We start from the raw sequence: 25,579 nt of genomic DNA, 5'->3' as shown, positions 1-25,579 counted from the left end.
TGGCAAGCCGGAACAGCAAAAATGAGCTAATAGAGTTATGCTTATTTTTTACCAGTTCATACGTTCCCAGAAAACATGATTTTTTGGCACCAACACTTAGTACGTTGCCAAACTGCGATCATATTGTCTGCGATACGTTTCCCAGCCCCTAGATCCTATGGATGGATGGAAAAACTTTATTGTGAGTCCTAAGATACGCGTTTATCGCGAAGCAGGCCACTCCCACGTTGGGACGAGCAGGCCGAGCATGGCCGCTGCATCGTGGGCTCTCTGAACAGCCCAGATTTAGTCCTCGTAGTCGGAGCCTAACAGTGAGGTATTCCATCTTGACTGCTCTGCTTGATCCGTGCCTCATAACGAGGGGCATCGCCAGAGCATATGTTCTAAGTTATCTGAATAGCCGCACCAAGGGCAGGTGTTGCTAGTATACCTGTCTGGACAGATCGAGTGTAATAAAAATGGGTATACCCCTGTCTGCAAAAGTCTGAGGATGATTGCCTGCGCTTTGGTTAGTTCCTTATGTGGGAGCGGATAGACCCTCCTACTAAGGTAAAAGTGTTGTGCGACCTTTTTGTAAGTGCTAGATCCCATGTAAACAAGAAAACACTTGAGGCATGTGCTATTGAGAACAGTACGTAGCTGCCCACCCTGGCAGCTTCACTGCAATACTCGCCCGCCCGTCTCACATGAAAACGGCGGCGTGCACTCAGTTCCTCATTCCAGCACCAGCAAAGCTCCGGTATTGTCGCACACGGCCTTCACAGCTATCACCGCCAATCCTATTGCCATAAGCATCATCACCTATCTCTTTCACAGTGCGTGGTCTGTAAGAAGTGTAGCGCATGCTTTTAATAGGCGATAACTAAAATGCGCTGCCATTCTCAGCTGCAGTCTGCGATCGTATACTTTTTTGGCCACTAGATCCCATGTGAACAAGAAAAGGCGTGAGGCGCGCGCGATTGAGAACAGTATATATAGCCGCCTGCCTCACGTGAAAATGATTGCGCGCGTAGTTTTTTTATTTCAGTAACAGCAAATCCCCGCCCAGGTCATTGCATACCACATTCACAGCTATCGCCACCAAACCTGCAGCGGTAAGCATCTTCACCTATCTGTTTTACAGCACGTGACGTATAGTGCAATTAGTAGCGAAATGCACACCTTTAATAGGCGATAATCTAAATGCGTCGTCGTTCCCTGCCGCAGGCGGCGCGATGTGGGCATCACATTTCGCTTCGACGGCATCCGGTGTCGCCCACCAGCTTGATTTTGCTTCGGTTTCCTGTCGCCCCGCTAGGAAAACAACAAAACACGTCTCGGGCCGCCAAAGCACCACCAGCTCAACGCGAATGGGCATCTCGTGCCGCAACGATCCGCATGATGCTTCGCGTTACATAAATGTCATCAATAGCTGCGTCTGTCAATTTTTTTAGTTACTTTATATCGTACGTTTTCCTGGTTAGTATGGTTATTCGTGTTTTTTTTCCATGAACGAGGTTCTACTGCACGTTTCTTCACTTTGTGGAGCGCTTATAGATGTGTCGTGAGGGCAACATTTTGGTGATTATTTTCAGACATCTGTATTTGTATCGTTTTGTTTCTGGAGCTCCTCTTCAAGTGGCAGGGCTATTTGTCATTTGCAATGCTTATTTCTAAGTATCTGGCAGCGTTATGTGTTTGGCACTAGCATGGTGTGACAGGCTGCCTGAGCAAGTTGCCTATCAAGGTGAACATTCCATCTCGGGATTATTCTTGTGCGGATTTTAACGCGACAGCGTTAAGGAGCTCGTGTCGCAGAAAACCCGGTGTCGTCGGTGTCGGCGTCCGCGGCGTTGGCCGTGAGCGATAAATCCCAGAAGGCACTTCATAAATAAAAAACATCTTGCAAGATGGGCTGGTGGGAATCGAACCAGGGTCTCCGGAGTGTGAGACGGAGACGCTACCACAGCCACGAGTTCGTTCCTTCAAAACTGGACAAAATCGCCTTTAGTGAATGCAGTGTTGCCTTAGAAACGTGCAGTAGAAAGTTATATTGCGGTGTATATCGGTAATTATGACCATGTAGCTTACAGAAGTCGCAGTTGCACGAGTAGCGAAGTACGTTTCCGCTAAATTTCTTCTGCGCTCTGCGCACACGCAGAGCCATCTTGCGGCAAAAACAGAAGACCCCCTCCTCGGAATGTACGGCACTGCCCCGACACATGGCGCGCCACTCGCCCCATGATCGCTTCCGCCTTCATGGCGCGTCGGGGCCCGGCTATCTGTGCCGATCGCGACGTTTCGCTGGCGTAGCGCGTTTGAGTAGGTGGTGCGAACGGGGTGCGATAACGCTATCGCGTTCCACTCTTGAAGGCGAAACTTAAGCGTCCTCCAATTTTTTCTTTTAGCATACATTTTTAGAGATGGCTAGAAGGTACCGGCTTTCTATCTTGAATCTCGTGGTGGCACCAGAAGCAGGTGCTGGCATGCAGGCCATGCACTTTTGGTCATTCATTAGTATTTGATATTATCACCTCCTACTAATCAGTTTCAATGTTTTAATATATGATTGCAGTCTGAGTGCTAGCCATTTTCTGAGTCTTAATGCCCTGTTCTCATTACTGCTCTTTCAGTGAAGTTAAACTTCCAAGAATTTGCTTTTATTGAAGTTTAGTTTCTTTTTTTTACATCCACATTTAACCTGGCTTTATACAGTTAGAACTTGCAATTATTATTTTCATAGACGTGCCTGGCTCGGTGCAAGTCATTTTTGTGATAAAGCATTATCAATTTTATAAATAAAAAGTAATGTTAATATGACATTGTGAGTCTCGTTTATGTGCTTTACTTAGTGCTTACTGCACTAAATTTTTTCATGTAGCCATTGCAGGATTTGTAATAATTCACAGTGACCGAACTACAGATCTACGATTTCATGAGCCCACTTTTCACATTTTGACGAGCGTCTGAACTACATATAATAAGATACCTTGTGAGAGTTTCAATCCAAATTTTGACATTTACACATTTGCATGTTAACAAAACACTTCAAACACGCTCACCAGCTACTTGCCCACAATGGTGGTAACTGTGGCATTAATGTGCATCAGCAGATGCTTCATCGTGGACAAATGAAATGCAAAGAGCAGAACGCGTGGTCGAAGCATAACTAAAGGCATGACTAAGCATAACTAAAGCATAACTATGCCCACGCATAAAACATGCGTGGGCATGTGATTCTCGCGCAGAGTGCAGCACTACTTACCCTACTGCGATAAACGTCACCCGTATTTCGTCCGAAAGTTGTTTTCTCATATCCCACGTGGCAGTGCCATTACTACCAGGCAGTACACTATTCTGGTGGCTAGCACCATCACATCTGTAGCATGATATAGCTGGAATGGGACCGGTTTCCTAATGTGCGTTGCTTTGCTTCTGCTTCCACCCTTAAAGCTGCCAGTGTCAAATAGTAATTCGAGTAGCGCAAAAAAAAAAATGTATTACACTGGAGGAGCAACAACAGTGCTAGTCACCGTAACGGTAATCTCGGGTAGGAATGGCACTACAGTGGCAGGGTGAAAAGACAAGCCCCAAACAAAGTATAGGTCATGTAATGGTAGTAGGACAAGCGCCCCGCAATCAACGTCGAAACCACATAAGTGTGCATGTGTACAACGATGACTGGCCGATGCCGCACATTGTGCTTTCAGTTATGCTTCGGCTACACGCTCTGCTGTTTGCATTTCATTTACATTAGATGGTACACCTGCTGTGGCCCTTGTAGGTATGCAGCTCATTACAGCGTGAACAGGAAAAATCCATTACATGTTCTATGGACCTCCGGCATCGCTAAAATGAACATGTATTACAGGTCACTTATGTCCAGCTGTGATATCCTTTCTATGTTACAGCAATGTGATCTAGATGGGACTTAGATTATCCATGTATTTGTAATGTTGCTTCGAGAAATATAGATATCTATAGGATGTGCGTAATGTCTAAAACATGATGTCCTATTGACATCTATGGAACATAAATGGTTCTCTGGGCAATTTTAAAATTTTTTGCGGTAGAACACTCCTTAGAGGGCAAATAATAACTTCCAGTGTATTACCGAAATTTGCTATGTGGCCTGGTGAGGGGCCCTTTAATGGAAAAAGTGTGTTTGTGAGATGTGCAAGAACTTTGTTTAAGTCGCTGGGCCTCACCTGCATTTCCAGACTCCCTCCTTGTGCACTTTTACCAGTGCAAAGGTAGATAGGCCCACTCGGGTGAAAGAACCGGTAGTACAACGCCATGCAGTACATGCCTGTAAAAATGGGCGGGGAGAAGAAATGTGCGACAATGAGTCCAGACATATTTCTCACAACAGAAACGTAAGATAAACATAGATGCCACATAAACGAAAAATAACTGGCAATGTTTATTCTTTAAACTTGAAATGATTATGGTGGCACTGGCCAAATTTTACCTGCACCCTCCATCCATTTTGCGTGTATGAAAATGATCATCAACCCTCCACATACTAGTAGTACTTCATTTTTTGAGCACTGCGTCTTCAAAACTCTCTTGCCAGGAAAACTTTTTGAACAGGGTAATACAATGTTCCTGACCTGTTGACAATGCTGCCGCGACCATGAAAGCCAAATGTTATTCTGCTGCATGCAGCTAGAATATACCTAGAGTCCTTCGTTAGGGGTTTTTATATTTTCTGAAAATTTCAGAAAATTGCTACGATCAGGTGGATATCTCATTTCTCTTAAATACTTATATCCACTTAACGGGTTTCCACAGAACTATTACGTCAAACTCTTGCCTTTGCTTCGAGTTGTTGACAAATTGGACTTCGCTTTGCCATCTGCTAGCTGCCTGGTTAGCTCACATGGTAGAGCGGCTGCCCCGGAACGTTGGTGGTGCCGGGTTCAAGTCCTGGACCAGGACGAATTTTTCAACTGCAAGGCTTTTCTTTTGAGGAACCCGTATGGGTTTCCTTTGCAGGAATTGCCACAATTGGGTGGATGTCTCATTTCCCTTAATTAATAGCGTAGTTAGGCAAACATCCTCTCAACGTCACAGCTACTGTTTACAATGCACAGCAATGTTAGCGCTGCATTGATCCAATTTCCAGCGCATTATCGGAATTTACATTGAAGCGACATTTGGGAAATGCAATGCAACACGCCGTTGTTGTTCACTTGAATGTTAAAAAACGGGTTTAGCCCGATCTCTCTGCCTGCGGCATGTCAGGCAGAGAAATTGGGTTAAACCCGTTTGTGCTTTCCATTCAAGCATTGCAGACGTAATAGCTAGACACTATAACAGACACTTCGCCTCAGCATATATCTGTGAAATGTATGCAGCTTGCCCTTGTGATGATGCTCGCGGACACGCAAGCAATGTCCACAGGAGAAGGAAAGTGCAGCCATACAATCGTGTGAGGGACTCCCACCGGATGTATTTAACACACCTCACACACACCTAACACACCTATTTAACACACACCTCGAAGATATCCATGACCTGGCAGTGGATGTCCATATCAATAGGATATCTATAGGACGTCATTAATATCAGTGGGACCCCAAATACCACATAATAGATTACTTACTCCCTCCTGTGGCTTTCAAAACTGTATTTCTTTCCACCCTGGGCTGTCAGTAATGACTCTACACTAAGGTTGGGAAAAGATACTTTGCAATTGTACCGTGATACGATAAAAGATACTAGGGCAACAAGCATTTGAGATACAGATACAAGATGCTACCGCTACTACTGTATTCGATACAGTACTTTCCATTTGTATCTTAAGATACTTTGATACATTAACAAATTTCTTATTTTAGATCTATATAACGTAGCAGCAAATGTGTATGCGCAAAAATGAATGATGGGTATTTTTTAGCTCCGACCAATTTTGTTTCATTTGAATGAAATGTCTTTTAGCATCTCAAAATTTGTCTATTTCTTGCTCAAAGTACAATATTTTCATTCTGAAATAATTTACTGGGGTTGCTTTGGTTGATTCACATAAAAAGCTCTTTATACGCCGCGCTGTCAGCAGTTCTTGCTTGTCGCTTTTGTGACTGGTGGCAGTCGCTACTCTGCTTGCCGACCAACTAGTGGGTTGCCATCTAATTACAAGAATGTCAATAAGAATCCTCTGCACAGTGGCGCAAACACCACTGCGGAGTTTTATCTTTTCATCTTGACATATTTATTAACATGCAACCCTTTTACGATTTTTCTTCTACAAGAAAACTTGTGCCAGCCCAGAAATGTTTCATACATATTGTAGTGGCACAAAGTGTCGCAGGATACTACTGCTATTCATGCTGTTGGCACTTATAACTCCGATCATCACCAGTATGATGACAATAAATAAGCGCTAGTCTTTCCGTAATGTGTAGCTTTTGTAGCTTATTCATATTTTGGAGAATTCATATCACGTAACGTAGTCCAAAATTTGCTTTTGGCACTTGCGAGCAACAATCACATCCACAAAATAGCCACCCTATGCACAAGTCTCACAGAAGCAGCGCCATCCACGCTTTGGTTCACAACAGACAAACTTACGTCCACGAGACCCTTTGAGTCACTGATGTGTGAAAGGCACTAGATGCAAGACAAACCCATTGTTGCATTCTTCATAACAAAGCACCATGAAAGAGAAACCTCAATAATGACACTATAGCGCTATCAGAATTTGTGCGATAGACGCCGCATGCATCAGTGTACGCAGCACTGTATGGTGGCTATGAGCAAGTGTCATGGCACCAACGAAACTAAAAACAAAAAATCAAGAAAACAAAAGGTCTGCTGCGTGCAGACGTTTGCATGCTTGTTTTTGTTGAGACGGTGCAAGCGCCATCACGTGACTCTGCTCCACCAATAGGGACGCACCGACCTCATTGCCTGCCCTCACTGTCCGGTGGAAAGATAAAAGAATGTCGCTGTCTTTAGTTTTATTCAAGTGACGTAGCGGCAGCAGTATCAGCATGAGAAATGGAGTTGAACCAACATTTATATATAGCAGTATCTTGTATCTTGATACAAGATGCATTCACATAAGATACACACTACTGATACACATTTTGCCAGATGTATAATGATACAGGTAAGGATACCTAAAGATTATCTAAGATATTATCAAAGATACATGTATCTTCGATACTGCCCGGCACTGCCCTACAAAAATCGATTTGGCACATACATATCTGCCAGCCTGTTAATTTTACAATTGGCAAGAGCATTCATGGATATGACAAAGGGAGAGGAGTGAGGGTGGAGGGGAAGGAAGCAGCAGACATTTTCGTTTATGTTTGTCCTAAGCACACATAATTTGTGGGATTTATATAAAAAGTTTATTTACGATTAGTTATGCTTCGGGGCACCACAGAAGGAGCAGCAATTTAAGTATACCACAGGCTTAGAAGGAATACAGTGTTTGTGCATCGCATTGGCTTTTTAAGTTACTTTTTCTTGCCAATTTATTATGCTTCAGGAACTTGGCTGAATAAACTTGCTTGAAGCAAGTAGCCCTGTTTAGCGCCTTGCATTACTACAACAGGACAGTGCAGGCACCGTCGAAACACCTTTCTGGTGTTCGTTTTATTCTTCAACCTTGCTTGCCCCATCTTTCAACACCTTTACAACATTTTTCGCAAACAGAACCTACTTTTCTTAAAACTTGCCGCAACATTAGTAAAATCGCCTAAATTTGTACACTTTAACAACAAATTTGGGAGTGTTAGGCACACCCTTACAGATTTTGTAGGAAACAGGAGAGCAGCGCTTATAAGCATGCCTTCCTGTTCGTTTTGTTGCCATTCCTTTGTCATTCTTGAGCAGCTATGTCACTGGCCAACCTTTTTAATGGGTGACCATAAGTGAACTGTACAAGGGGAAAAACGTTGAGAGCTTAGAGGAACCAATGAGTTGATGATGAGGAACAGGGAAGTAAACACTGCACTAATTATATCTACTCTCACATTGCCGCATCATATATCATCACTGCGGTTATGTGCCAGGCCTTGAAAATGACGAAGTAGCGGGCGGATAGAAAAATAGACGGCAAAGACGTTGCATTGACTACTCTTATAAAGTGCTTTTATACATCCTGTACATTGGTGTTCCCATCTTCTACTAGGTCGTGACAATATTAGGCACTTTTCCAAGTTTATTAAGGAATATTACGTTCATTAACAGGTATCACACCTGTGCTAACATGTTGCTGTTTTTGAGAAAAGGTGTCTAAAGGCTTTTCTAAGTGACTCGCAGCATTTCAAACAAGAAAGTATCGTGCTTGAAAGATTAAAAAAGAAGGAAGAGAAGGAACAAAAGAATTTTAAAATATAAAGAGAAAGCATGGGACATTCACGATAAATACTGTTGTTTGATAATAGGCATACAATTATCAACTTGCCATGACAGCGGTCACACTGTGTACGACTGTGATTGTTGTTGCATCCATAACTTTTAACACTTTCAGCTCAAGCAGTGTGTTGCGTAGTCTCACCATGCGCTGTGCTCCTCTAGTCATTGCATTAAAAAGGGAAAGAAGAGGAACAGGCACACATGAGGCATCACGCTCGTGTTTCTATAAAGGCTGCAAATCACAAACAGAGGCCAAATTTTGTGACCATCCTTTTCTCCATCCACTAGCTTTACCCCCTATCGTAGGCCCCAGTATTCTCCAGAGGTCGTGTTTTCTAAAGGTTCACATCATTTTCATTTTTTTTAATAGTTCTGCATAGGCTTGTCCAAACTGCATCCGAGCCTGTGACAAAGGGCAAAATAAAATGCCCCTAGTAGTGGTGCCATGTTCTCACTTTAGCTCCTCAGAACTGCGTTCCAAAGATGCACCTACCAATGCCAAAGCTTCCCAGCACTACAGCCGTTGAAGTGATGACACGCAGGTCGTCGGCATCACCCTTTGCGACGCAGTAGACGGTGAGGAATGCGACATTCTGCAGGCCAATGAGAGCATAGAATGCAAAAACGCGGCCACGTGAGCGGCCCTCGCGCACGTTGAAGAAACAGAAGGTGTAGATGGCACCCACGACAGCATTGTACACAAGTTCTTCCCAGCGTGAGGGGCAAAAGTCGGTTTTCTGCCACACCAGCCAGCCAGTCATGAGCATCCAGTGGGTGCCTGTAAAGAAAAAAGATCGCAGCAATGTAACCATTTTCTTTTTCACGTTGACACTCCTGAAGTGATTATATAGCACAAGGATTCTGGTGCAACTGGGCAATGCAGTCACTGGCGTAGTGAAAAGCACTAAGAAACAACGAACCTGATGCAAAATCCACCAGTTCAAATGCAGCAACTTTCTATTACTTTACATGCCCATCTTTAGTATGGAAAGCTTCTGATGGTGTACCTGAAGCGTTGTGATACGTATAACCAGTGCAAGCTTAAATGCCCTCCAAAAAAGAAGACACAGATGCCGAAAAAACATTGGAAGAACCATTGATTTGAACCAGTGTCTTATCTGATTTTATGCAGGTAGCATGCATCATAATTACAGCAACCAACTAGGCAATCTAACAGCATTAGTATCTTGAAGCTAAACATTTCGACGGAATTACCTGTTTGGTTGGGACTTTGAGAGTGACTCCAACCAAATAAGCGAATTTTATTAGCGCGACGTTTCGGAGCCCATTTAGCTCCTTCTTCACAAGGTATTCTTCAGGGGTGGTGGTGTGCAGCTTTTGAAAGGTCCTTTGTAAAAAAGGAGGGGAGAGCACGGAAGGTGGGGAGACACATGACTGAGAACCTTTTCTTGACAGACAAGAAGGGGCAAAAGGGTGGAATGGCTGCAGCGGTGCTGGTCGGTCGGGGTGATCGATGCCGGAGGCACTTGACCTGCAAGAGTGCCGTTAAAGGGGGGGGGGGGGGGGGGGCGAGGAGTGCAGACGTTTTGGTGTTGGTGACCTAGAGTGGGGATCTACCTGGCCGGGCGTCCTTTCCTTCTTTTCATCATGTTGCCAAGGCCATGGATGTACACAGAGGGTAGGTTGCCTTTCAGGCGGTTTTATGTTACCCCCCGTATTCTGAAGGTGCCATGACTCCAGTAGCAGCCTTTTTCGTGGTAAGGTTAGGTTAGGTTAGTAGTAGCAGCCTTTTTTCGCCAGCTATCATCACTGCATTGCCTGTGCCGCTCTTTCCTCATTGCTGTGCCTGCGTGTTTCAGTGGCGCTGCCATGCAGCCGCGACGCTGTGGAAGCAATGTGCAACAGACAGGAAAATATTACTCCATGCAGCCATCCACATGTATAAGCGTGGACAGCTGTGAAAGGAAGCAATTTAACTGAGAAATCTGATCCCGATAGATCTGCACTTTTATGGAGTAGTGACTTTCACTGAATTAACGTTTATATCAAATTTTTTTTTTGCTGCCCATTTCACTTCATTATAGTGAGGGCTTACTGTATATTGATGCCTTAGACATCTTTGACCATTAATCTATCACTTTAGCTTGAGTCCCGCCACCTCGAGCCGGCACTCTCGCACCCAGATCCACTGGCAGCCATAGTCGCATCACAGCACACAGCAATGCTAGGCCTAGCTGCAATGTTCGCTACCAAGCTTCTTGGTGTTCACGCTGTGTTCTTCATTGAAAAAACCCAGTGAATCTCAACCCAGTCCAATCTGTGAAGAAGGGTGACCAGCGAAGCTGTGTATGTGGGCCCCTTAATGGCGAACTGCACCTCCGCCGTGGATCGGCCCGGCATTGCACTGTCTTCAGGATCGGCCCACGTATGGGGAGTGCTTGACGCCTGCTTTACTTCCATTGCGGGTGGGCCCTGCATTATACTATCTTCGAGATTTTGTGTCAACACGTGGACACGATCCTGGGAGAACTAGCCCTTAACAGCTTCACCGTAACATTCGCTGCTGTTAGGAATGGTGCCAACTCCACCTTTGTAATCCTTGCCAATGGCTTTGAAGCGCGGAAAGCATGGCGCATTGCGTGATGCATGTTCCCAGAAGTCAGCTTTGCCTCAATACAGTGATGTTACGCAGTGAAGCATACCAAAAGTTAGAAAGGGCAATCGTCATGGGACCATGGTACGTTTCCTTTAATTATACACACGTGCACCCGCCGTCTCCTATCACAGTACAAGCACTAATACGTCTAATAAGTGTACTGGCAGGCCTTTAGAGCCATTTCGGATGTGCCTGTGGCGATTTGAGCCCATGGGGGCAGTAAAAAGCACGCATTCATTTTTTTGGACGTTCTCATGGCCCCGAGGAAGTCAGAAAAATTGGACGCTGACTACAATCTATAAATACATGTGAATAAACCTTCTGGAACTTCCCACTAATGTGTTAGCTCAGTGCACACGCACCACTGCTGGTAAGTCCTCCATTCAATTGGCTTCCTTTAATTCGAACAAATTTTCGAGCCCCTTCAAGTTCGAATTATTGAGAGTCGACTGCACCCATTTTTTAATGCAATGAAAAGCTTACCAGTCAGAGTGTCTAATCATGAAGCGGTAACGTGGAAAATTCTGTGGAACATTGTTTATCACAATTTTGCCATCTGCAGTGAGGGTGTAGTCATTCACTAGGAGCATGATGCAAACAGTGATAGATGAGTGCAATAGTGATTACACACCAGAATTTGTGGGATGCAGACAACAAGGGCGGCTGTAACTAAGGAAGTGTTATACTTTATCAAGTCAATGTTCCTGCGAGTCATCTTTTCCGAAGTGTTAAATTATTTCTGTGATAATAGCTACGTGTTTTCGTGGCTTGCTGTCCAACTGCTTTGGTATTTAACCAGTCAAAACGAAACCAATCAGATCAAAAACGAAACGACACTTTTACACATGATTTGCAGTTCAGCATGTTGCCGTAGCCATGTCTGCACTTTTGATTTCTGAAGCATAGAATAAGCACAAGCTTCTAACTTAAGCAGTAATCATGTTGTACTTAAAGGGCCCCTGAAACGGTTCGGACAAATTTTGTAGGCGCGTAGGGTACAGCTTAAGTAGAACATTCGCACCACAATTTAAGTGAAGCGTTAAGTATTAATGGAGCTGCAAGCGATTAGAAGTTACCCTCCTCCCTAGCTATGCTTTTCCTCCTCAACTCGCTCGCCGAGCGAGCGGCACTAAGCTCCGCCTTCACTGGTTCAGCGTCACGATGCGACGTCACATCGCTCACTTCCGGTTGTTTAGGAGCACGCCCCCTCCCGCGCGAGACCTCTCCGCTAGCCGCTTGGCCGTCGACCGAGAGCTATCGAAGCAGCGTGCGTTGCGAGCATCTGTCGTAGCGCCGAACGTGTCCGGTACTCCGCTAAAAACAGGCAAGCTGGTCATTTCGGCAAATGACTGGAGGCATAAACTCAAGCTGATGAAGGAACTTTAGCGTAGACGTACGTGAGCAGCCTGATCGGTCTGCACGGTCCAGACACTTGCTGGCGCAGCGCTTAACCAGTCAAACAAAGCGCTAATATTTCTCTAACCAAGTGTAAAGCATTTTAAACATTTATAAATCAACGTGTTGATGATTACACTCCTGCAAAAAATACACACCAGCAGCAAAGAATACACTTCGTTGCTGCTACTGTGTATGGTTGAGCTCTGTGCCACCAGGTGGCTGCACCATGCAGACCGTTCACATTTGCCCTTCTGCTCATCTCGTGGCTCATCCCGGCACAGTCAAGCGGCCAGACCCTGTCCCCTTGCGCTTGCGTTTGCCCTATAGTGAACTAGAATAGTTTACCCTAATACTGGACTCGCGGTTTGCAGGTCGCTAGGTTTGCAGTCCACAAGGCAACAAAGTCGAATCATAGTGCTCACGAAAAGACTGAGACCGACTCTGACCGCGGAGCTCTCGTCAAAATGGAGTACGTTGTAACACAAGCAGACGACACTTGCTGTGTGCCGGAAGTGCTGAAGTGTACTAAAAAACTATTCTTGTGTATTCTCTTTAAGTTATTTTCTTTTTACAAAAACAAAGTAACTAACATTCCAACTATTACGAGCAACATTTGTTCACCATAATGTTGGAAAAATTATCGACCACGCGCCCTGGTCAGCCAATCAGATAGCTCGCCCATGTGACGTAATATTGGTTATTTGCATCATATGGGTAGGGGCGGCTTAAAATTCCGCCGAGCAGTGCGATGCGATCGGCAGCGATGTGTATTTTTAAAACCTTATAATAAATTACACGCTTTACGCAGAGCACTTAGATGCATCAATTAATGATCAGAAGAACCTACTCTAACAACTCAGTACGTTTGTAGAAAATCGCCAAAATCGTTTCAGGGTCCCTTCAATAGCAGCCAAATTATGTAGAGTAACCTCATACAATACGTTCAAAGTATCAAGATTTCACCGCCAGGCCTCGTGGTTCTTGAGACTTTCTTTGCCAATTTAAAATTATTACTGCTACTTAAACTGCAAACAATGTCCTGGATTCTCCCACTATAAATAATGAGAATTTAATTTTCATCAACATATCACAACACATTCTGGCCAGTTGTCAGTCCCTTTAACTGTGGTACTCAATTTTTTGTTCAATGACCTTTAATAATTTTATTGCTTTGCATTTTTGTGTGATCATACAGTTCTCTGGCCAAACTTTTCCATATAGATGAATCCACATTTGCAGGAAAAATTTTTTTTAGTACAAAAGGAAAGAAACCAGGACAAGTTGTCTTCATGAATGTGTCCATGGCTTTTCCTTTTCTGTGTTAAAAATATCTATCATGGAGTACCAAACGCCCAAAGATGCATTGTATTACGCTTTCCATTTGGTTAAGAGCTTGAATTTTCTTTCCTTGTGTTCATTTATTGGCACTCACCAATGATGACTAGAGTCCATGCGCCGCAGACGCATGCAAGCAGAACCATGGAGGTCACACGTGAGGTCATGGTCCCGAACCTCCACAGTGTCTGCAGAATCAGACCGGTCCAGGAGAGCTGCTGTTTTTCAGCACGGTACAGCCTCATGGCCTTGCCGTAGGCTGCAATGCCCCAGCCAAGAGACAGCAGAGACAGCAGTGCCGAGATGCCTGCAATACATCACATAGATCCTTGTTCTCAGCCACCTCACACTCAAAAACTATTCATTTTTTTTCATGCCTAACACGTTTCTTTAAGGTGACACCAAATAGAAACACAATGTCAGTTTGTACTAATGTACTCGGATAAAGTATTCTTTTAAAACTCCCTTTCTTGTCAATTGTGCGGTACTGATAGCATGCCAATTATTACAAGAGAAAATTAAGTCCCACTTTTAAAATTTTGCACCGAGCCTTCAGTGCAGGTACATGAGTGGGATGTCACGATTCTTAATGTATTTTTTTTTCATATTTGGGCACTTGCAGCTCAATAAATTTTCTTGAAACTTGTTAACCGAGCATTTGGTTCCCTTAGAATACAGATTTTTTCCATGTTCACCAATAAAAAAATTAACTAGGCCCAAGCAGATGTTGTCAAAATCCCTGACATCAATGCATGCTGGTGTGGAACCTTCGAGGCAGTGTTGCCACCAGACTTCCATTTTCACATCTCATCTGGCTAGTCGTTAATCAACTCAGGTTAAGAGCTAATTTTTGGCATTTCAGAAGGGCAATTATTAATACGGCTAAATTTATCTTTTGACCTTGACAGTAGCTTAAATAAATGAATAAATAAATAAGCTTATGTTTCTACTTAATCGCTTTTCAACTGCAAGACTAAACTAAATTTTTGTGAGGTCCAGGGAACATTTTTGTGTTGTCAATTTTTGCAAATCTTCAGAATATGTCAATGTTTATTATTTGTTTGTTTCACACTGCAAACTCGAGGTCCAGACGGGGTTCTCCTTGTTTCTGCAGAGGAGGTCGGCACTCAAATATGAGTTTCTGTGTGTTTGTGCTCTGCAACGTTCTTAATGGTCAGAATGCTTTAGTGCAAGTGAGGATACATATGAGAATGTCTGTAAATCCAGTGACTTAAGTGACTGGCTCTACAGAATGTGTGAACCTTAGCATTTTGAGAAGCGCTGGTGTGGTGAAAGCTATGGTACTCTGAATGTCCTCCTTACATAGTAGTATCAGGCCTAATAATAGCCCACAGATGGCTTTCTATGGGGTGAAATCCTTGCTGTGTAAATTGTACTGCGCAATTTTAGAGGCAAGTTTTCCGCTTCCGAGCGTTAGAGAGACATACATTTGAAAGCGTTTGATTCAGTCGAAAGCTCAGCAGTCATGGAGGCATTACGGAATCAGGGTGTAGACGAGCCGTATGTAAAAATACTGAAAGATGTCTATAGCGGCTCCACAGCCACCGTAGTCCTCCATTAAGAAAGCAACAAAATCCCAATAAAGAAAGGCGTCAGGCAGGGAGATACGATCTCTCCAATGCTATTCACAGTGTGTTTACAGGAGGTATTCAGAGACCTGGAGTGGGAAGAATTGGGGATAAGAGTAAATGGAGAATACCTTAGTAACTTGCGATTCGCTGATGATATTGCCTTGCTTAGTAACTCAAGGGACCAACTGCAATGCATGCTCACTAAAAATTTATCTGCAGAAAACTAAAGTAATGTTTAACAGCCTTGGAAGAGAACAGCAGTTTACGATAGGTAGCGAGGCACTGGAAGTGGTAAGGGAATACATCTACTTAGAGCAGGTAGTGACCGCAGATTCGGATCATGAGACTGAAATAATCAGAAGAACACGAATGGGCTGGGGTGCATTTGGCAGGCATTCTCAGATCATGAACAGCAGGTTGCCATTATCCCTTAAGAGAAAAGTGTAAAACAGCTGTGTCTTACCAGTACTCATGTACGGGGCACAAACCTGGAGGCTTATGAAAAGGGTTCTACTTAAATTGAGGACGACATAACGAGCTATGGAAAGAAGAATGATGGGTGTAACGTTAAGGGATAAGTAAAGGGCAGATTGGGTGAGGGAACAAACGCGAGTTAATGACATCTTAGTTGAAATCAAGAAAAAGAAATGGGCATGGGCAGGACATGTAATGAGGAGGGAAGGTAACCGATGGTCATTAATGGTTACGGACTGGATTCCAAGGGAAGGGAAGCTTAGCAGGGGGCGGCAGAAAGTTAGGTGGGCAGATGAGATTAAGAAGTTTGCAAGGACGACATGGCCACAATTTGTACATAACCAGGGTGGTTTAAGTATGGGAGTGGCCTTTGCCCTGCAGTGGGCGTAACCAGGCTGCTGCTGATGATGATGACATGGCTTGGACTTCCTGGTAACAGTGTCTGCTAATTCCTTTGGCATCACTGTCAAGTTTCATTTCAGAAAGAGCATTTCATAAAAGTTTTAGCGACCTGTATATGCATGAAAAAAGCATGTGTTAGTTGTTTTAGAGATAGAATAAGATGATATCCTCTGAATCAAAGTGCTCATGGTGTTATCTGAGCCTGTATGTCTGCGAGCTGACAGGCAATGAGTATGGCCACTCGCAGGTTAGCACAGTATGCCTTGGTACTGACCAGTCCAAGGATTCCAGTCCTCGTGGTTGACCATGATGTAGAGCTGCAGCACCAGCTGAGGCGCCGACTCCAGGAATGAGTCGAACAGGCGGAGCATGCAGAGGTCACTCTGGTGCTGGTACAGCTCGTGGAAATCGTCCACATCTCGTGTCCGCTCAGCCTTGAGCCCAGCACGCAAACACAGCCAGTACCTGGTGGTGGGAATGTGCACAGAAGGTCTATGGTACCCTCTTCACTTTGAACGAAATGAAAAAGCAAAAAAAGAAAGCCACAAGACACTGTCAGTTCATTATTTTATCACCATAGTATTTTTAGCAATGGAGGTATTGTCAATCACCAATGCGGCATTTGGCAGTGGCAGGGCATACGTCCTGATGGGTCGCGCCTTGCCTGAAGTGCTCTGCGTAACGGTTTTGACGAGACTCAAGGAGCACAGCCTGGCGGGTCATGCTTTGGCTGGGCGACATTTGCCTCCAAGTTTGCAAGTGATAACGTCCACGGACACCTGGCACAGGTGGTGCACGACTATGTGCACTAAATGCTAGTTGCGCCGGCTCTCGTCGGGTTGTTTGAGGGGGGGGGGGGAGCACTTCGACTTTCCTGGTCAGTGCTAGCTGCACCAACTCTTCCCCAACACTGGCCAGCGCTTTCTTTTTAAAGGGTTTTCCTTCCGAGATAATTGTACGCAAAGAAAACAAGGGGTGGTCGGTGAGGAGGCTCCTCGGCACAATTTGTGTTGATAATGATGATGATGGTTGCAACGCCACTAGTGCCGTCTTTCAAGAGTCCATGCGGTTATTTCACATAACAACATAACGAACACAAGATTCAATATAACACGGATGAATGCTAACTCGCATGAGTGTTTTAGTATGAAAATCTCTTGAAGCTCAGAGCACCTACAAGAAAGAAAGGAAAAGAAAGAAAGAAGCAGAATGGAAGATACACATTTTATCAGAACTGTTTACCTGTTGCAGCCAATTAATTATGAAGCTAATAATGTCCAACTAAAAAGTATGGTTAATTAAACCCGTTTCAAGGCCAACTCACCTCCTTCCTCAGGAATCAAATCAAATCATTTATGTTCGATACATTTAATTGCAGATAGAGCAGCTCCAGAAAAGAGCTGTCCGAGACAGCTTGACGAAGCCACAGCCCTCTTTTTTTTCTTAGCAGAAGGAGCAGCAAATACAGATCATACATTTTTTACGAGCAACTCATATAAGACAAGAACTGTAATAGAATAATAGTAGTGACAAATAGTATGACATATACGATGTTTATCTGAATTTAGGTGAACCTTTCCTTTTCAAAAATGTTACCTGGAAATTAGCTATTGACCTACATTCCTGACCAAAGAATCTCGACCTATACTTGTGAACAAAGCCAGCAAAAGTAATGAGCTAACGCAGTTCTTCATTGCACCCTCTGTAAAGCCAGTGTGGAGATAATTCACACAAGCTTTAGGGAACGCTGCATATCCAGCGCAATATCCTCGTTGCCGTCTTCGGCACCGAGGGTGACGTTGTTTATGGTGTCAAGGGTGCCTGCAAAGCATCCGATGAGGATGACTTCCCTGGTAGTTATGACGAAGATGGAATTATGACAAGGATGTGGCATTGACTAGTGAGACTTAATAGCCGAGCTTATGGCAAATAAAGGTGTGTCACATTCAAAGTTTCCAGCTTTTTAAAGATAAACATGGGTCGACCTATGGTCGAATTATGTTTTTTTTTTCCTTGGGGAGTTCAACCTACATAGGGGTTGATGGTAGACCTAGCTTTGAGTAAATATGGTAGTAGTGGGATGTACCTCTTTAGGAGATCTTGATAACCTCCATTATCAATATCTATAAAGCGGTTCTCCACCACATCAGCAGTTTAACCTCCGACTAAGATACCCCCCTTTTTTCTTCTTTGCGATACCCACAGGAGTGGTGATGGGGCAGTTATCCGCATATTTTCATTTATGTTCACCTAATAAAGAGAGGGCACACGTGGTTAAATAGAGTATTTAGCATGGCATTAACATTCTGCTGTTACTGATGCTTGTCTGCTCCTGGCTGTGCAAGTGCTTTAAATACTATCTATGTGCAGCTGGTGGAACACAACCTTAATTGGAAATGGGTAATGCTAATGGGAAATGCTAATGGGAAATGCTAATGCTAATGGGAAATGCTAAGACACTAATGTCATCAGATGAAACAGCACAACCACTCAGTCACAGCGCTACTGCGCAGTCGCAAGAGCGTGCAAACAACATTTCAGAATCTAGAAAGCTGAGGCGAAACGGTGCTACCACAGTTGTCGCAAAGCCTCTGACGGAAAGTGTTACATAATGGCCTCTGGCTTGTGCTGTCAACACCACTCCTGCTGTTTACTGGGTGATACATACGGGCACAGGTGATGGAGACAGTTGTTGAGGTAATCTTGCACACGACATTAGGTGCCGACAATGTGCTCTGTGTAACTCTTCAAAAAAAAAAAAAAGTAGTCGGTAAAGGTCGGGAGAAGGGGACACACCGTATCATGGGCACCGTAACTATACCTGCAGACGTGTTTCTGTGGCGATGGAGAGAAAGCCACAGAGGTGAAACCATATGCATTGCAGCATTCTTGAGAATAGTCTCACAGTGTTTCACCTGCATTTGTTTATTGAATTATGGGGTTTGGCATCATGAAACTGCACGACTATGAAGGATGCCATAGCAGAGGGTTCGGGATTAATAGTGACCACCTGTTTTTTTTTTTTTTTAAAGGACCTTGAAGGAAAACATAAAGTTGAGCTAGATTGAGAGACTAGACTTCTGTATTAGTGAATTTGTCATTCGTAGAAAGAACAGTTCTTTTGTAAGAGAAAAAAAAAAAGAATGAAAAATCAAAGTGGCACCTCCTGCTGTGGATTATGGTACCCCTCAAGTGACTTCGACACTGGCTCATTCGGAGAGAGTGGCACAGACAGAGGTTACGTGGAGGATTGCACCAAGTCGTTCACCTTGGCGCGGGGTGTCCAAATTAAGGAGCAGCAGTGGGACCTTCGGCGACAATTTTCTACGCAACAAATTGATATATTGGCACACAGAAAACTATCACAGGCGTCTACACGAATAATCTATTGATGTAGCTCGACGTAATATTTTCCCCTGGCGTTTATTTAATGTGCACCAAAAACTTGGAATGTGAGCATTTTTGCATTCTCCCTTTATAGGAGTGTGGCCTCCACAGCCGGGAATCGATTTGAAGCCCGTGACCACGTGCTTAGCAGCGCAGCGCCTTAGCTGCCGAGCCAGCATGGCGGATGGATTTGTTCAAGTTGGAGAGCAGAAAACATAAACATCTTACTACAGCACTTTTATTAATATATACAACATAAAGTGCATCACTCAGTGTTAGATTCAAACTTGATTTTTTTCCCTTTCATCTTCACACTTCAGCAAATGAAAAACTGGTTGTACTTCAGCTTTTGTGTAGAATTCTTAGGTGACACAAAGGTCAGGGAACGCACGGAACTGTTCAAGAATACGGAATTCATAGGAAGGGCCCCACTTGCATCAATACACCATTGCTCGGCCTAATTGGCAAAGAGTTAAACAGCGAGGAGCACATAGCCCAGTGTGATAGCTGCCGACTGATGGATGACATAAATGTCTCGACTTGATGGATGATGTAAACGCTCGCTGCAGCCTCCCAGTTTCGATTTTGTGCACTCAGACCGATGAATTTCATTGTACCGCAGTTTCACTGGTATTTGTATTCTTCTAGATCCAAAAGTTGATATGGCTTGTATGGAAGTGTCCTTCAATTTCCAAATTACGATGAGACCACTGAAACTTAAAGTTTAAAAGTTATTCAACTGATTGTTTTAATTAGCAACTAACTGCCATGTATCACTCGTCAACTTATGGCCTCCACCACTGATGGCATCTCCGATGGAACCGTCCTTTTATTTCAAAATGGCTATTTTTAAATATTACTCACAGTTTTCGTGGACACACCCTGTATGTATGATAAGAACACCTGAATGTATATGATGCGGGTTCGATTCCACGAAACACTGGAGATATTGTAAAGGACTTTTTTTATGTGAAAAGCGGCATTACCCAATGGCACGTACGCAGTGAACCAAGTTGGTGTCAAAGACGTTCATTGAAGTGCAGCACATATCCAGTGGCATACACCTGGTGATCCAAGTTGGCGTGAAAGAGGTTAGATATGGACAGACAGAGAGACCTACTGCAAACTAGGTGACTTCTGCTAAGAATGCTAATCACATTAAAGCTGGCTCCAACCCCGCCAGTTCATGCCACAATGACGAGAGAGGAAGCACGTTTTTTATTAATTGCAGTAAGCTATCGACAAGCCAGAATACTCACCACCTTTTGAGGCATGACTCGCTGGGAAACTTAAGGGCATGACTTGCTGAGAAAAGAGATAACGAGGTTCCTCGCTTTGTGACGTTGACTTGCAAAGTTTGCCCTCTAAACTTTTGCTGCAACGGCAGTTAAAAGCTTGAAACAAGGTCCAGCTGTTCTTTTCATCACCCTGTAGTCATTGGGCTGCCTTCTCAATCTCAGCCTCTCAGCAAAAGGCAAGGAAAAAAACTGCAGAAACCATCGAAAATGATTGACAGTGTAAGCGAATAGCTAAACGCTTCAAGAGAGCTTTCCTTTATTAATGGAATGGCGATCTTGACGACAAATATTTGTTGCAGAGAGATCATTTAAGTAGGTTTTGAACACAGTCATTAACCAGTCCAACTGTAGCGGTAGCATGGGTGGACATTCTTTATTATGAGGTGAACAACGGCATGCATGCATATCTAAAAGAGCTATGACACTCCACAAAGCATGCGCGCGTCCTTTGTGGTGGCGTTTTCGTTCCAACCTCGGACAAGCGACCTCGAGCCGGCAATCACGCAAATGGTCAAAACAGTCAAAGAAAGCTATTCACTTTAAAACAAAACCTTCACAGCAACTGCCACTGGAGATATCTCGCGCACCTGTGGCAATATACAGTTGTGAGGTGGGTGCACTAAATACTGAGCTATTGCATAACATTTACGCTTAGAAATTTATTCAGGGTTTCTTGCATGATGCAGACTCTGAGAATAGCTGTGTCTGTGCACACATTATGGATGACACAGTAGGCAACACTGTAGTGGACAAAGATGACGCTGTGTGCATCGCAAAAAGGTCATTCTTGAAAAGGTGGTGGCGGTAGTGACAGCCTGCAGCCGTTGTGGTAAATGACGACCGAGTCAGGCAAATTGCTGAAATTGGCTATTATTGTTCGTATTTTTTTAACAGTCACTTTTTTTTAGGTGCTCCAAGCAAGCCAACATTAATAATAAGCTGACACTGCCACCATGTCTAGATTCCACAACCACAGTCTTTCGAGAACCAGAGGTGAAATCAGATAATCATGGGATTAGCTTGCACAGTGGCTTGTTTAACAGAAGTTAGTTTGTTGCCCGCCAGAACCCATGAACTTACCAACCAATTACTGCCAGCAATACTATCACCAAGTTATTCCTGAGCATCTTTATACCTAAGCAGACTCGAGATTATATGATTTGTTTACTTGATGTCACGCATGGCTTCTTAAATTATACTTTAGTTTGCTGAGGTACAGCACAGGATACTGTCGAACGCGACACAAGTACTGATTGCGTTTTTAGCCCCTCTCTCAAACACCTCTTTTCTGTTTCTGTTACGTGTTTTACGACCAACGAATAAACACGGTTTATCTTATCAACTGAGAATACCGTAGCATCTTTGCCAGTCGGGGCATATACCCCATACAGCGATAAGAAGCGGGACGCGGTCAACACTCCGGATTAGCGTTCACGCAATGCGTGTTGCTGATCCACCAACGACGCTAACGCGGATTATGGAGTTGGACACTGGATACAAAGGAGCGACGGAGCGTGACTTACCTGTGCAGAACGCCGAGCTGCAGCACGCTGGCGACCCAGATAACCTTCGAGACACGCTTGTCGTGAATGTGCCACCTGAAGCTGCAGACGTTCACCACCAGCGAAGGCATCAGCACGAAAAACAGGGTCATGCCGGCGTACACCCATAGCTGGTACAGGGCGTACTGAGTGACCACGATCACATCTGACATGCGGAAAGAAAAAAATGCCGTGAAGACACTCGCTAGACGCATAACATCGTAAAGAGAACATGAGCGCACGGACATAATATGCTTCGTGCAAAACGTTTCGTCCTGAGACGGTTTAGCTAAACCGTTGTCACGGCTGCGGTTTTTCCAAGCGGTTACTGAGCACTCAAAATCTGAGCAGTAGCGACGTTTAAGTAATGCAGACAAGGTAAAGGATCTGTACTCGCTTTTATATACCCCCGTATGGCAAGAAACTGCGCCTTTAAAGAAAGCCGAGTCGACTGAGCCCCCTTGGTTTAGTCGCTTAGTACGACAGATGCGATAACGGCCGGCCGTCCACAAGCGACAGTCGACAAAACAAACGGCATGACAACGTGGCCACAGACATGCGATACTCATAATAGTTCAATCACACCGATAACGTAAAGCTCGTTCCTGTGGTGGGCACGTTTCTAACTAAAGTAAGTCTTCGAAAAGTTTCGCGGAGGATCCATAACGATCCTTTGGGCGGAGCGGGTCATTTACGTACCGGTAGCGATGTCTGAGAAAAACGTTATGATCGACAGGAAAGTGAAGAAGACGTCCAGTTTTGTGAACCTGGGTCCTTTCTTGTCCTCTGGAGTCGACACGGAACACACGTAAACGAAGTTTTTGAAAAAAATTTCGTTCAAAACACGCGCGGTCATTGTCAAAAAGTTTTGTTGCGCGCGAGGACCGCGCTGACGACTGTTGCGGCGCGGCGCGGACGAGACGGAAAAGACGTGCCAGAAGAAACAAGGAAAACATTATCAGTCGCGTTGGTCGCGCCATTAGGAGCACATTGCCGAAACCAACGTTAGATCCACGGTGGTTAGATCAACGGTAGTAGATTACCACTTGGGTTAGGTCTAGTAACATTGACCGAAACAAGAAAAAAACGGGTTGAAAAAAAAAACAAAACAAAAACAGTTTCCGCACGCGCACGGCCAATGCCTCCTAGTAAAGGAGGCATTGGCACGGCATGAAAAACGGGAGGCTGTGCATGGCTTCATGCCGGGCGCGCAGTCATTGTTTTTATCCTTGTCCGTTAGACTGAAAGTAAAAAAAGAAAAGTAGCAGCAAATATTTTCCGCAAGTCGCATGTAGCCAGCAAACTTGGCGGCATGCCTACACGCGCGGTCGGCAAATGTAGCTTTCTTATACTGTTGTGTTCAGTGGGGAAGGGCAGTGGCGTAGCTAGGTCGTCTGGCACCCGGGGCCCATTGGTCTTCTGTCACCCCCCCCCCCCCCCTCCCCGTTTGTAGTTGAGGAAGGCGAGGATATCGACAATTTCCGGGTTTCAGCACCAGTACAGCCGCCGAATTCCGGATCAAGCTACAGAACAGGTATTCGGCTTTAACGCAGGAAGAGGACCTTAGTGTTGAAGCAATGAACGACAATCTTATGGGCATCATTAAGGAGTCTGCAATAGAAGTCGGTGGCAACTCCGTTAGACAGCATACCAGTAAGCTATCGCAGGAGACGAACGATCTGATCAAGAAACGCCAATGTATGAAAGCCTCTAACCCTACAGCTAGAATGGAACTGGCAGAACTTTTCAAGTTAATCAACAAGCGTAAGACATCTGACATAAGGAAGTATAATATGGATAGAATAGAACATGCACTGAACAGCCACCAATATCATATTACTAATACGAATGAAATCGTTGAAGTGCCTTTAGAGTTATATAGAGATTTATACAGTACCAGTGGCAACCACGACGATAATGGGAGAGAAAATATTCTAGAGAAATTTGAAATCCCACAAGTAACGCCGGAAGAAGAAAAGAAAGCCTTGGGAGCTATGCAAAGGGAGAAGGCAGCTGGGGAGGATCAGGTAACAGCAGATTTGTTGAAGGATGGTGAGCAGATTGTTCTAGAAAAACTGGCCGCCCTGTGCACGCAATGCCTCATGACTTCGAGCGTACCGGAATCTTGGAAAAACGCTAACATACTATTATTCATAAGAAAGGGGACGTCATAGGCTGATCAGCTTACTGTCCGCAATTGCCTACAAAGTATTTACTAAGGTAATTGCAAATAGCAACAGGAACACCTCAGACTTCCGTCAACCAAAGGGCCAGGCAGGATTCCGCAAAGGCAACTCAACAATAGATCACATTCACACTATCAATCAGGTGATAGAGCAATGTGCGGAATATAACCAACCCCTATATATAACTTTCATTGATTACGAAAAAGCGTTTGATTCAGACGAAACCTCAGTAGTCCTGGAGGCATTGCGGAATCAGGGCGTAGACGAGCCGTATGTAAAAATACTGAAATATATCTATAGCGGCTCCACAGCCACCGAAGTCCTCCACAAAGAAAGCAACAAAATCCCAATACAGAAAGGCGTCAGGCAGGGAGATACGATGTCTCCAATGCTATTCACAGCGTGTTTACAGGAGGTATTCAGAGACCTGGATTGGGAAGAATTGGGGATAAGAGTTAATGGAGAATACCTTAGTAACTTGCGATTCGCTGATGACACTGCCTTGCTTAGTAACTCAGGGGACCAATTGCAATGCATGCTCACTGACCTGGAGAGGCAAAGCCGAAGGGTGGGTCTAAAAATTAATCTGCAGAAAACTAAAGTAATGTCTAACAGTCTCGGAAGAGAACAGCAGTTTACAATAGGTAGTGAGGCACTGGAAGAGGTAAGGGAATACATTTACTTGGGACAGGTAGCGACTGTGGATCCGGATCATGAGACTAAAAATAATCAGAAGAATAAGAATGGGCTGGGGTGCGTTTGGCAGGTATTCTCAGATTATCAACAGCAGGTTGCCATTATCCCTCAAGAGAAAAGTATATAACAGCTGTGTCTTACCAGTACTCACGTACGGGGCAGAAACCTGGAGGCTTACGAAAAGGGTTCTACTTAAATTGAGGACGACGCAACGAGCTATGGAAAGAAGAATGATAGGTGTAACGTTAAGGGTTAAGAAAACAGCAGATTGGGTGAGGGAACAAACGCGAGTTAATGATAT

The 25,579-nt window shown here is 44.3% G+C and overlaps 1 protein-coding gene across 3 annotated transcripts in view; it reads right to left on the bottom strand.

The window, feature by feature from the left end:
* LOC135912396 (XK-related protein 7-like) overlaps positions 1–23,322 on the bottom strand; it is a 29,898-nt gene extending 6,576 nt beyond the window's left edge. For 2 of the 3 annotated variants that reach the window (XM_065444845.1, XM_065444846.1), the window contains exons 1-6: positions 23,096–23,322; positions 22,379–22,562; positions 16,445–16,635; positions 13,800–14,009; positions 8,846–9,130; positions 4,188–4,288 (exon numbers count right to left, since the gene is read on the bottom strand). In XM_065444845.1, coding sequence (XP_065300917.1) covers positions 4,188–4,288; positions 8,846–9,130; positions 13,800–14,009; positions 16,445–16,635; positions 22,379–22,562; positions 23,096–23,252 — 1,128 coding nt within the window. In that variant the 5' untranslated portion in view covers positions 23,253–23,322. The other variant, XM_065444847.1, reaches the window with a different exon arrangement.
* Positions 23,323–25,579: the final 2,257 nt, after the last annotated feature.

This window comes from Dermacentor albipictus, chromosome 6 (assembly GCF_038994185.2).
Source record: "Dermacentor albipictus isolate Rhodes 1998 colony chromosome 6, USDA_Dalb.pri_finalv2, whole genome shotgun sequence".
Lineage (NCBI taxonomy): Eukaryota > Metazoa > Arthropoda > Arachnida > Ixodida > Ixodidae > Dermacentor > Dermacentor albipictus.
This window is presented reverse-complemented; position numbering and strand designations above follow the sequence as displayed.